A 13,559-nucleotide genomic window follows, 5' to 3' on the forward strand; every position below is an offset into this window, starting at 1 on the left:
AAAGGTCAGAGTGGGGAATGGAGAGGTGGGATTTGTTCAATGGAAGGAAAAATCGATGTTCATGCCATCAGGTTGTAGGCTACACAGACAGAATATGAGGTGTTGCTCCTCCACTCTGAGGGAGGCCTCATCTTGGCACAAGAGGAGGCCATGTATTAACACGTTTAAATGTGAATGGGAATTAAAACGTTTGGGCACCAAGAAGTCTCACTTGTGGTGGATGGTGCAAAGGTGCTCGATGAAGGTAACCAATTTATGACAGGTCTCACCAATGTAGAGGAGACCACATCAGGAGCACCGTACACAATACTAAATACAGTAAATGACCCCAAGGGACTCACAGTTGAAGTACTGCCTCACCTGGAAGGACTGTTTGGGGCCCTGAATAGTATTGAGAGAGGAGGTGTAGGTGTAGACATCACTACAAAACTGCGTGCTGCAAAGCAGGACAGTGTCAAGATCAAACCAAGTACATTAAATTGATCAATTCTTTCAGCAAATTGTGGTTAAGACCAAAGGATATAAAAGAAGAACATTTTATTTTAAAAAATCAGGTAACCACACAAAGAACATTTTTTTAAAGTTTTTCAAGTAACTTGGGACATGTCCCGAAGAATCTAATGAGTTGATACTTCAAGGATAACGATTATTTTGAAGGTACATTTGACAGCAACTTTCCATAGAGATAAGATAATCTAATTCAATTAGGGGAGGTTAATGGGTTCTTGATCAATTAGGGTGTCGAAAGTTACGGGAGTAAGTGGGGGAATGGGGTTTAGAGAGATTAGAAAATATCAAGGAAATCTGGAGCACATCCTTGGAAAGGAGTCATCTTTAATAATCACCTGAGCCTTGATTTAATGATTCCTTCATCAATGAATCTATTGACATTGGTGCATCCACAATACTAATCCTCTTCAGGTGATTATAATTCAGTCGAGATGGAGGGTAGGACTAATTTGGAGAGTAACAACGGGATTGGCTGGGGAGGTGTGGTGCAGTGACGGATGAAGACGGATATCCCAATCATTCCATGATTATATTCAACACTCCATTCCAGAGGGGTCCTTCTTACAAACAGCAATGGGAACTGAACCCTGAGCTTACATCTGGCACTGCCCAACCTGATGTGTATGCCAGCATCTGGTTTTCATTTCAGACTTCCAGCAACTTCAATTTATTGCCCATAGATTTTACGCTCAGATTTTTTTCAGTAAACCAGGTGTTTTAACGATGAGATAAGATTACAATGAGAGTAACTTTATTTGTCACAAATATACAGTGAAGTGCATCATTTGCATCAATCAGCGAGGATTGTGCTGGGCAGCCTGCAAATGTTGCCAAACTTCTGGCTCCAACAGAACTGAAGTATCAAGGACTTTTGGGGTAACCCTTTGAAAAGGAGATGTCTTTCGCAATCACCTGAGCCTGTAGAACATAAAGAAGATAAGACTTGCTTTATTGATTCCTTCATCAGGGTCCTGCTTTGAATCTATTGACATTGCGGCTTCCAAAATACTAATTCAATTCAAGTTTAATTGTCATTCAGCCCTTTGGAGCCAAGGTACAAAACACAGTACCAGCAGTCATAAATAGCACAAAGTACACATAGCACATACAGGATCACAAGCACATGTAAGATATTAGTAAAATACAGCAAAGCAAAGCAAATAGCCCAGACCCTGAATCTATGAATGCCGCAGAAATCTGCAGGACTAATTTAGAGACCACAACTCACTAACCTAACCGGCATGTCTTTGGAATGTGGGAGGGAACTGGGTCACCTGGAGGAAATCCACGCAGTCATAGGGAGAATGTGAAAACTCCTTACAGGCAGCGGCAGGACTCCAACTCCGATGCCTGATTGCTGGACTGTAAATCAATTGCACTAACCGCTATGCTATAGTGTATCATCGATTGAGTAAATGGAACTGCTCATGACCACTGCCATTAATTATGAGCTTTTGTTTTTTTATGAATCATCAGGAGTACCTTCCTCTTTTAGGTATCATTTTGTGCTGAACCCCTTTTGTTTTTTAATAACTTAGTGGGGTTGGTTTTACCTTTCACCTGTGGGCAGGGAACACTATAACGTTATTCAAAATATTTTCCAAATATATAAGTTAAAATTGTGGAATTACTACTATTTGTATCAATGCTTCAGTTTGACTGGGAACTACTGCACTGAGAAGCAATTAACCCTGATTGCTGGTGTTGTAAAGCATTTTATTAACTGCTACGCTGTTGATGTTTCAGGCTGAGGCCCTCCTTCAGTCACCAAGTAGCCATGAAACCAAGAAAGTAAAGAAAGAAAAGAGGGAAGTCTGGTTGCAAAAATAAAATGGAATTGAATAATGTTTTATGGATATTTTGCACTGTCTTTTTGCACAGTGTTTTGCTTTATTATTGTATATAATTGATGCATCGTTTATGTCCTGTGTGATGTCTGTACCTGCTAGGTTTTTCCTTGTTGCTGTACCTCGCTGCGTACACATGACACGACAACACGCTTGACTGGACTTGACTTGACTTGACCTGAGGAGGGCACAGAACAAAAAGACAAAATTGAATGTCCATTATCTGAATCTATACAGCATTTGTAACAAGGTAATTGAATTTATGTCGGAATTTGAAGTAATGAGTGCACATAAAGATAATGTTCCACCTAACTGCTATACCGTGAATCAAGGGGTCGTCATCTCAAAATAAAGGGTTTGGCAATCAGGTTCAGAGAGGAGATGCAGTTTTGTCAACTAGGGAAGATTTTAACCTTGAAATTCTCTGTCCAAGGAAGGCAGAAATCCTCCATCATAGCTTTGTCAAAGGCACGTCGTGCCTTACAAGCCTGATTGAATTTTTTGAGGATGTGACTAAACACATTGATGAAGGTAGATGAAGTGTATATGGATTTCAGCAAGGCATTTGACAAGGCACCCCATGCAAGGCTTATTGAGAAAGTAAGGAGGCATGGGATCCAAGGGGACATTACTTTGTGGATCCAGAACTGGCTTGCCCACAGAAGTCAAAGAGTGGTTGTAGATGGGTCATATTCTGCATAGAGGTTAGTGACCAGTGGTGTGCCTCAGGAATCTGTTCTGGAACCCCATCTTTTTGTGATTTTTTTATAAATGGTCTAGATGAAGAAATGGAGGGATGAGTTAGTAAGTTTGCTGATGACACAAAGGTTGGGGGTGTTGTGGATAGTGTGGAGGGTGGTCGGATGTTACAGCAGGACATTGATAGGATGCAAAACTGGGCTGAGAATTGGCAGATGGAGTTCACCCCCAGGTAAGTGTGAGCTGGCTCATTTTGGTAGGTCCAATATGATTGCAGAATATAGTATTAATGGTAAGACTCTTGGTAGTGTGGAGGATCAGAGGGATCTTGGGGTCCGAGTCCATAGGGCACTCAAAACTGCTGTGGAGGTTCATTGTGTGGTTAAGAAGGCATATAGTTTATTGGCCTTCATCAACCATGGGATTGAGTTCAAGAGCCGAGAGGTAATGTTACCACTATGTGGGACTCTGGTCAGACCCCACTTGGAGTACTGTGCTCAGTTCTGGTCACCTCACTACAGGAAGGATGTGGAAACTATAGAAAGGGTGCAGAGGAGATTTACGAGAATGTTGCCTGGATTAGGGAGCACACCTTATGAGAATAGGTTGAGTGAACTTGGCCTTTTCTCCTTGGAGCGACGGAGGATGAGAGGTGACCTGATAGAGGTGTGTAAGATGATGAGAGGCATTGATCGTGTGAGTGGTCAGAGGCTTTTTCCCAGGGCTGAAATGGCTAGCACGAGAGGGCACAGTTTTAAGGTGTTTGGGAATAGGTACAGAGGAGATGTCAAGGATAAGTTTTTTACACAGAGAGTGGCGAATGCGTGGAATGGGCTGCCAGCGGCGGTGGTGGAGGTGAAAACAATAGGATCTTTTAAAAGATTCCTGGATAGGTACACAGAGCTTAGAAAAATAGATGGCTATGGGTAACCCTAGGTAATTTCTAAAGTAAGTACATGTTTGGCACAGCATTGTGAGCCGATGTGCCTGTATTGTGCTGTAGGTTTTCTATGTTTCTATGTTTCTGTGAATTCAAGGCTCAATGCTGGGTATAATTTAGAAAGAGGTCAATATCTTTTGAGAGGATATAAAGTTAATGCAGGTAAATGCCATTGAGTCATAGGGTTATATAGCATAGAAAGAGGCCATTTGGCCCAACTTGTTCATGCCAACCAACGTGTCACCTAAGCTAGTCTTATTTGCCTAAGTTTAGTCTGTATCCTCTAACTGTTTCCCATTTATATCGTTCATTTGTTATGTGCCATGTCTTATTACATGGGCGATCATGGTCTTTACATGACCAGGACTGATCTTGGCAAACTTTTCTGCAGAAATGGTTTGCTACTGCATTCTTCTGGGCAGTGTCTTTACAAGATGGGTGATCCCAGCCATTATCAATGCTCTTCAGAGATTGTCTGCCTGGCATCAGTGGTTGCATAACCAGGTCTTGTGATATGCAACACACATAAAATGCTGGAGGAACTCAGCAGGCCAGGAAACATCCATGAGAAAGAATAAACAGTCGACATTCATCAAGACACCGGCTGCTCATACGACCATCCATCACCATTCATATACTTATTGAAATGTCTCTTAAATGGCTATATTGATCTGCCTCAATTACTTCTGGGAGTTCATTCCATATACTCACCACCTTCTGCATGTAAAAGTTACTCCTTGGGTCACTTTTAAATGTTTCCCCTCTCACCTACATCTATCTGCTTTAGTTTTGATCCCCTTTCCCTGAGAAGATATATTTGTGCATTCACCCTATCCATGCCTCTACTTAGTTTAAACACTTTTATGAGATCACTCTTAAGTCACTACTGTACAAGGAATAAAGTCTTATCCTATTCAAGCTCCCTCAAAAGCTCAGGCCCTCAAGTCTTGAGAACATTCCTGTAAATTTCCTCTGCACTCCTTACAGCTTATTAACACCTTGCCTATACCAATGTGGCCATAACTGTACACAATACTCCACAACGTCTTGTACAACTGCTACATAATATCCCAACTCTTTGACTCAATGACCTGACTGATGAAGACCAGCATGCCAGACATTAGCACAGCAGGATAGCCCAATGCTTTACAGCACCAGTAAACCGGGTTCACTTCTGCCACTGTCCGAAAGGCACAGTAAGTGAAATGCTCTTCTGCAAATTGTGTAACGAGCTCTTCCAGCCTGTGCAGACAGCCAGAGAGCATTAGGCGCCAAAGGCTTCTGAGAGCACCTGGATTTGTTAATTGTTGTCTTAACATGAGTTGTAAATCCCTGGTGCTTTCAGTTTAACCTTGTTAAGTTAATTTTGACTGACAAGGGCTTTCCGTGTTCTGTGATTACTTAAAGCAGACTCCTGATTAGCGCTTATTGGGGGGGTTCTAGTTTTGAGAATGCTTCTTCTCACAGCATTGCTCAGTTGAGCCACTGATACACTGTTGGAATTCCTACATATAATCTCTTGTTTCCGTCTCTACGTGGCAGTCTGTCATTCCTCTGCCCTTGTTATTGCGAGCATTCACCGTGACACATAAACTTTGTTGTTGTGCAGCTGGAATTTTCTTTTGTATGATATTAATATAATTTTGAAATGACTTTAATAATTGGAAGAACTATATCAATTATGCAGGATATAGAAACACTGCTATGAATGGTGTGTACTATGTTCAGCAGGTTGTTGGTTAAAAAAGGAAAGCTAGAAGAATTAGCTAATGCCACAGACTGTGATGTTGTGTCACTTACACCACTAAACAAAGTAAGATGGCTGTCAAAACATTTTACCATTATTGTGTTAATGAGGAATTACAAAGTTTTGATCCAGTATTGCAAAGAGCAAGTTAATGTATGTAACGATCCAATTAGCAACTACTGCCTGAGGATTTTGACCATTCCACAATATCGAATAGCATTAATTGTCATTAACAATGTTTCAGAAGATCTGGCATCTCTTTGTAAATTCCTTCAGAAAATCTGTTTGAATGCAGTTGAAGCACGGCAGTATGCAAAAGCTAAAATGAACAAGGTACAGTCTGAGTATCTTATCGATACAATTTATTGGTGTGACAAAGTGAAAGATCTGCTTGCATCTGTAAGTTCTGATGTTGATACTGTGTCTATTCTTTGATTCATTCAACATGTGCGTGTAATCACTTGGTTAATAGATTTCTTGACGATGAGTTAAGAGAAAGGCAGGCTTTTGACTGTTGCTATTGCAAACACAAGTTTTGAATTTGAATGAGAGAATGATGTACAATTGGCAAAAAATACTCAGCTACTATAACAAACTATAACAAAAGTGTTGCCTCAGAAATATCGAAGCAAAACTGTGATTTCAAACTTGTTATTTCTGAGAAAGTTAAGACTGGTTCAATTAATACATTCACTGATATCTTGAACTATGTGCTTAGAAATGAAGAATTTGAAGAATTGTCAATTCTTGCTGACATTGTTGGAACATTTCCAGCTTCTAATGCTGACTGCAAATATGGATTCAATCTTATGAATTCAATCAAATGTAAATCCAGAAGCAGACTAGAAGTGAAACAAGTGGATGATCTAATGAGGATTAAGACACATCTTTCATCTGAATGCGAAATTAATCTGGACAGTGTTTATAGACAATGGATTTGTAATGAAGACAGATGAAAAGAAGTTTAGGAATAATGAAACGTTTTCTTTGTTGTACTGTATTTCACTATACTCTTCAATAAATAAATCAAATCAAAAGTATGTGATTTTTCAATTTTCATTCCATTTATTTATATTATGCATATTACAATAAAACACTTAAAGTGCTGCTCAGTTTTCAGGCCGTGTAAAAATTTCCTGTTCAGAGCAATGGTTGGTCCGCGCAGCTGTAAGAACAATTAGAGGGAACAGTGCAGGAGTTTGTGCGTTCTTCCTGTGACCGTGTGGGTTTCCTTTGGGTCCTCTCACGTTCAAAGAGACGTACAGATTAGGGTCAATGAGTTGTGGGCATGCTATGTTGCTGCTGGAAGCATGGGGACACTTGCGAGCTGCCCCCACCCCCAGCTCATCCTTGGACTGTGTTGGTGGTTAACGCAAACGACACATCTCACTGTATGTTTCGATGTGCCTGTGATAAATCTGAATCAGAATTCTTCCCCGCTACCATCAGATTTCTTAATCGTCCATGTACACTACCTGGCTATTTTATATAGCACTAATTATTTATATTTGTAATTTATCGTAATTCCATGTCTTTGAATTGTACTCCTGACGAGAAACGACAAAATTCACGCCATCTCAGTCATTGATACGAAATCTGAATTTACCTCTTAGACCAGCCGGTGAAATTACCCGACACGGCCATTAGGTGGCAGTGCCGTGCCTTGTTACAGCTAAGGCGAATGCTGGAAGCAAAATGTATCCCCCAAAACCCTGAGGTTGCGAATTTAAACAGAAATCATTTAGGAGGCACTCTTTATATTCCTGGAGATTACTGAGCGCTGAATTGGGGGATAAATCAATGGGGATTGGGACCTTAACGCTCAGGTGGTGAAACTTGAAAAAAAAACATTGTATACAAGCGGTGCCAGGTGAGGAGGAGACCTTCCCTTGGGGCCACCAACTGTGCCCACAGTGTAACAACATAACCTGTTCTTGCAATTTTGGCTGTGAATTGCGTTAGAGCGTTCCAAGGGACGAAGAGGGCTCTGGGGAAGGACTAGTCAGCACCGCGAGATAGTTGTTCCTCTCTCCACACTCCTCCCCCACCCCCACCCCCCGCCCCACGCCCCATCAGCGGTGCTCTGGCACCCTCAGCTCCCGGGGACCGAGCGGCCTCGCCGGCGGCAACTCCCCGCTCTGCTCCCAGACACGCTGCAGCCTCCAGCCCCGGAGCTGTGCTCGGCTCCACCGACGTCCAGCACCCGAACACCTCCCCCGCCCCAAATGCACCAAGCCCGGGTTAATGGCAACGGCTAGTGTCGCTCAGATTTTTAATGAAACTGCTGATATTGCTGCAATTTCTCCGATTTCCAGCCGGCTAGTTGCAAACTGACCCGCGGTTTAGGTAAATGAGGCATCGGGCTATTCGTTAATACGAGCGTGTATTATTCAGAAAGATAGGACAGGATAAAGTGTCGTTTTCGATTCTCCACTTGCAGTGTTAGTGGACTATACTATCAGCTCAAGGTGCAATGACTCGGCGGTCAGGGTCAACACGAACACTCGTGATTCCTGCAACGGGTTGGAACCCTGACCCACTTCGGACGCTGCGAGGAGTGGAGAGTCTCCGTGCTACGCTCCGGGTTCAGAGCAAAATGAATAATCTCGCGCACGGCTCCCACAGCAGCTATGCGGCGCCGAGGACTCAGAGCGACCGTGATGTTTCTCAGTCTCCCTGCATAGATTCGCACCGCGCAATTAATGTGAAGGCACCTAGCGCGTGAAGTCAGTGCAAGAATGCCCGCTGATTAAAATATGCTTCCTAACCTGCTGAGTTCCCCAGCGTGTTGTGTGTGTGTTTGCAACAGATTACAGTTCATTTCCATTCCCAAAGCAGCCCCCGCCTTTGAAATTTATTGCACCCGGACAATCTGCGCGTTATTGAACAGACACTCCGTTCACTGGGACCGGGACCCGGACACCGTTGGAAACATTAATCCAGGCGGAGAGACCAACTGGTGTCTGCCGCGAGGTGAGGATTAAGCGAAGTGGGGTCGCAGGGTGGGTGGGATGAGGGGGTAACGGGGGCAACGTGTCAGGTAATAATCAGTCAACACTTTTCCCATCCGCATCCGATGCGACTGATGATATTGTGTGGGTCCAAACTGCCTGTAAGTGGCTGGAACACCACATTATATTGAGACGAAGAAACACCCGGCCAATAAGCATTTTACGGGAGGTCCCTATTCTGATTTGCTGGTGTTTACACATGACGGGATGTATATAAACCCCAGAGCCCCTCCACACTCCAACACTCAGGTAGCAGAGGTGATGAAGCATCTTTCACGCCGCCGCGGATTTTACTGTCTGAAGTGCACAGACTGCGAGGAAGAGATTTCTGGATTTCCAATTATTTCTCAAAAAGGGACTCCCCTGAATAAAGGATTCAGTTTAGACTTTTTTTAAAAGAAGGAATTGCACCCACTTTTTTCCAAGAAAAATAATAGTATTATCTGGCAATGTTGTCGGAGGGTCGCTGGCTGACAGTGGTGGGGTTTGTTCTGGGATTCTGTCGGTGCGCTCTCTCCATGGAGCGACAGTTTGTTACCCCAGTGCGTCTGGACCTCGGGGACAATGGGCAGAGTGTGGACTTTAAAATCGAGGCGTTTAACCAAGAGTTCTTCCTGAATTTGGTGCCCGACTCCAGTTTCCTAGCGCCGGGTTTCACTGTCCAGTCTGTGGGATCTGACGCATCTCCCACTGCCGCCTGGGGTACCAACGTGAACCATTGCTTCTACTCGGGCTTCGTGAACGAAGAGCCTGAATCCTACGCGGCGCTCAGTTTGTGCAACGGGATGCACGGGGCGTTTGGCTCCAATGGATTGGAATATCTCATCCAGCCGGTGAAAAACAAGAGTGGGACCCCAAGTGCCAGCGACGCTACTCATGTCATCCTCCGCAGGAGTATGCCCGCGCCCCTGGCTAACGGCACATCCCGGTGTGGAGTGAGTGCGACCCACGCAAACCGAGCCGTGCTGGAGAAATTTAAAGGTGAGCTGAACATTTCTTGTCTGTCTCTCTAGTGAGAAGTGCAATGGCAGATTCATTTTAATATTGCCAAATGTTTCTAAATCTCTTGCCTTGAATGGAGACAGCTTTTACAGAAACCTTTTCTCGGTCCCTGGGAACTCTACGATGTTCTCAGGACCCGCCTGCTTTCTGCAACCAACACAAAACGCTGGAGGAATTCAGCAGGCCAAGTAGCACCTATGGAGAGGAATCAACTGTTGACGTGAAAGGTCTTGGTCCGAAACAGTAACTGTTTAATGCTCTCCATAGATGCTGCCTAACCTGCTGAGTTTCTCCAGCATTCTGTGTGTGTGTGTGTGTTGCTCTGGATGTCTAGCATCTGCAGAGTCTCTTGTGCACCTGGTGGTTTTGGCGTTGCACTGTTTGGCTGATGGAAATTTTCCAGCCGTTCCTGCAACTCACTGGACAATGCATTCACCCACATCGCTCCTACAGAGGGGTTATTTGCATTTGCGCCCTTCCGTTTCTGTAGTTCTGGATTTAGGTAAAATATTTATTAAATATCAGCCCTGCGTGCAGCCTTTAGCGCGCAATGCCGGGGAACGGCAGGTTGTGACGAGAGTGTGAATATACCAGGTACCTGGGCAGTGTACCGCTCCCACCCTCGGCAGCTGTCCAGTCTCGGGCTCTGACTTGGCGAGTAGTGGGCTCCGTGTTCCGCGGCTGATAGTCTCCTCCCCTCCGCCAGATGTGGGCCTGGCACACCTCTGGCGGCGTTCCACTCCGCCCCCCGGCGGCTGCAGGACTTTCTGCAGACCAGGTGACCGCGGGTTCGATACCGATGACTGCAAACCGTACAGAAATCAGAATCAGATTTAATATTACCTGAATCGCTGAGCGTGTGCCTTAGGCATTCGATGTATCGATTACGATGATCAGGATATTGAATTAAATGATTGGGATATTGGAACCAATGATCCGGATATCGATCCCAGTGATTGGGTTATCGATCTTTTTGATTGGCATTTCGATCCAAGCGATGGGGATCGATCGAGGCAATCGGGGTTTCGATCTCGGTGACAGAGATATCGTCCCGAGTGATCGGGGTATCAAAGGAATAAAGTGATTTGGGTATTGACCTAGACGATCTGGATGTTGATCCAGGCAATCAATCTCGACGATAGGAGTATTGATATCGATTTTAGGGATTTCGATCTTAATGGCATAGATCCGAGTGTTTGGGTATCGATCAAGGCAATCGGGTTACCGGTCTAGGTGGTAGGATGGATATTGATCCAGGTAGTCGGTGTATCGATCTGCGTGATCGGCGTATCTCTCTTCCGGCAGATTTGACCCGGGGTTTCTGGCACTACGATGGATTTTAACCGTTAACCCTTTGGGCTCCGCAACTCGAGGCCCCTCTTCTGATCCGTGTTTAACTTCGTCCTAACTGCGCGTCCTTCGCATCTTCACGCTCGCAGCGGCCGTTCTGTCCTGCTGTTGCCTGCTTGCCTCTGCTGAACCGGCCAAATCACCGCCACCTTCACTCTACCTAAGGCTTAGTCCTCTGCGAACCTCTAGGTGCCGTTACAGACCCCACCTCCAACACCCATTCCGGTGACATTACCTCTCCCCCGCGCCTTGGATCCTTCTGTCCCATGCTCCAACCTCTGAACTTCCACCTGAGCTCATTCACCGTACGGCTGCCTGATCACCAGGTCCCGCTCACTGACCGCCCCTCGCCGCTGCTTATTGGCCCGCGTCTCCTCGGCCAACCTCTCACTCGCTCTCCTCTGATCCTGTCCTCTCCCAGACTCTCGCCAAGCTCCCGAGAAATATCCCTTCTGCCGTCTCCCAAATTCTTTACCCTTTACCTCTCTTTCCCGTTCTCTTTCTTTCCCTCTTTTCCTCTCATCACATACACTCCCCCATCCCCCTCGCTCGACGAACACTCGACTCTCTCCCTCTCTCCCCATCTCTCTCTCTCTCTCTCTCTCTCTCCCCATCTCTCTCTCTCTCCCTCCCTCTCTCTCTCTCTCTCTCTCTATCTCCACTCCGTCTCTCTCTCTCCTCCCTTAGATTCCTCCTTTTGACCAAGATCTCACTGGCCTGCCCCAGCCTCTTTCTTTGATTCAACACTAGTGCCCGACTACTTTCTTGCTACACAAATGCAGATTGTTGTAGCTACAAGTGCAGAGCAAGTACAAGTTGGCTTCGCGCTTTGCAATAAAGGTCAGCGCCGGCAGCCATTCAAATTTTACTGCCATCTGTCAGTCATCAGTTCAAGGGGATCCCTGGGGCGTGGCAGCTCTGATGTCATCAGGGAAGGACGATCTGCCAATCACATTGACTAATTCTTCGAAAGCAAACCTGGCAGTAGAAAGTCACTTTTTTTTAAACTAAAGTTTTATATATACTTCAGAGTGTGGAATAAAATTTGAGATAAACACAAAAATAAAATAGAAGTCAATTAACAATTTTTTAGGTTAAAGGGAGTAAATTAAAGATTATCATCATTATTGCCATCTCGTATGACGTGGGTGATCATGGTGTTATCCATGACCTGATTGCTCTAGGCATTTTTTTTTCCACAGAAGTGGTTTGCCATTGTCTTCTTCTGGGCAGTGTCCTTACAAGGTGGGTGATCCCAACCATTATCAATACTCCTCAGACTCTTCAGTGATTGTCTGCCTGGCATCAGTGGTTGCATAACCAGGACTTGTGATATCCATCACTTGCTCGTATCACCATCTACCACCAGCTCCCATCCCAGAAGTGACCCCCCCCCCCCCGGCTTACTGAGTGACTGTAGATCAACAGCATGGGGCTGATGTACAGCCAGAGTTTGAGGAGCAACCCCTTCACAACTGTTACGGACTGTTCCACAATGTAACAAGTCTACGTATCAACATTCACTATTAATCATAAATCTACCAGGAACAAATATATTCATCTTTTCCTTGCCAGATGAGAAATTCACCTTTTGTCAACTGGTGGTCCTATTCCTGATGCTTCTGTACCAGGATCTGTAGTGATTATTCTATATTTCTTCTTCTGGTAAAAAAAAAAATCCCCCTTCCTTTATTCCCCTCTTTTCAGTTGCCTATTATTCCCTCCAGGTTCCTTCCTCCTTCCTCTTCTCCTATGGTCCATTCTCCTCTCCTATCAGAGTCCTCCCTCTCCAGCACTTTACCATTTCCACTACCTGGCTTCTCCTATCACCTCCTAGCAAGCCTCCATTCCCTTCACCCACCTTTTTTATTCTGGCATCTTGCACCTTCCTTTCCAGTCCTGATGAAGAGTCTTGGCCCCAAACAGGGACTGTTTATTGCTCTCCATAGATGCTGCTTGACCTGCTGATTTCATCCAGAATTTTGTGTGAGTTGCTTTGGATTTCCAGCTTCTGTAGACTTTCTCGTGCATCTGTATTGAATTGCTTGTTTCCATTTTGTGATTTTATGCAATTCTCCATGATGAATCAGCTGCTACTTTCACTTTCACTTCAGTTAAATCTATTCAAACTATTCTTCAGATTCTCCTCTCCACAAACACGCAATCGATTCCCAGATGAAACAAGAATAATAATTGGTTGATATCAATTTAAAATTAATGATATTTTTGATGGATGAAATTTGGTGGCATTTGAAAGACATTTGGATAATTCCATGGATAAGAGGAATTACGGGCAAATGGGACTACTTTGGGACAAGCATCATGGACAGATAGATAAATAGATAGATAGATAGATAGATAGTTATACTTTATTGATCCCGAGGGAAATTGAGTAAGGATGGGGACTAGTTTGGGACAAGCTCCATGGACAGAAAGGATGGAGACAAGTTTGG

At 44.5% G+C, this 13,559-nt stretch overlaps 1 protein-coding gene and 1 long non-coding RNA gene across 2 annotated transcripts in view; one reads left to right on the plus strand and one right to left on the minus strand.

The window, feature by feature from the left end:
* Positions 1 to 570: 570 nt before the first annotated feature.
* LOC134341041 (uncharacterized) lies at positions 571 to 11,474 on the minus strand. The gene is made up of 3 exons (XR_010016702.1): positions 11,342 to 11,474; positions 2,453 to 2,535; positions 571 to 1,428 (listed from the first exon to the last, which is right to left on the minus strand). It is a non-coding gene; the product is annotated as an uncharacterized LOC134341041 (long non-coding RNA).
* Positions 8,890 to 13,559, plus strand: part of LOC134341040 (A disintegrin and metalloproteinase with thrombospondin motifs 15-like) — a 57,786-nt gene continuing 53,116 nt past the window's right edge. The window contains exon 1 of the mRNA XM_063038786.1: positions 8,890 to 9,735. Coding sequence (XP_062894856.1) covers positions 9,204 to 9,735 — 532 coding nt within the window. The 5' untranslated portion in view covers positions 8,890 to 9,203. The remainder of the gene's footprint in view (positions 9,736 to 13,559) is intronic.

This window comes from Mobula hypostoma, chromosome X2 (assembly GCF_963921235.1).
Source record: "Mobula hypostoma chromosome X2, sMobHyp1.1, whole genome shotgun sequence".
Taxonomy (NCBI): domain Eukaryota; kingdom Metazoa; phylum Chordata; class Chondrichthyes; order Myliobatiformes; family Myliobatidae; genus Mobula; species Mobula hypostoma.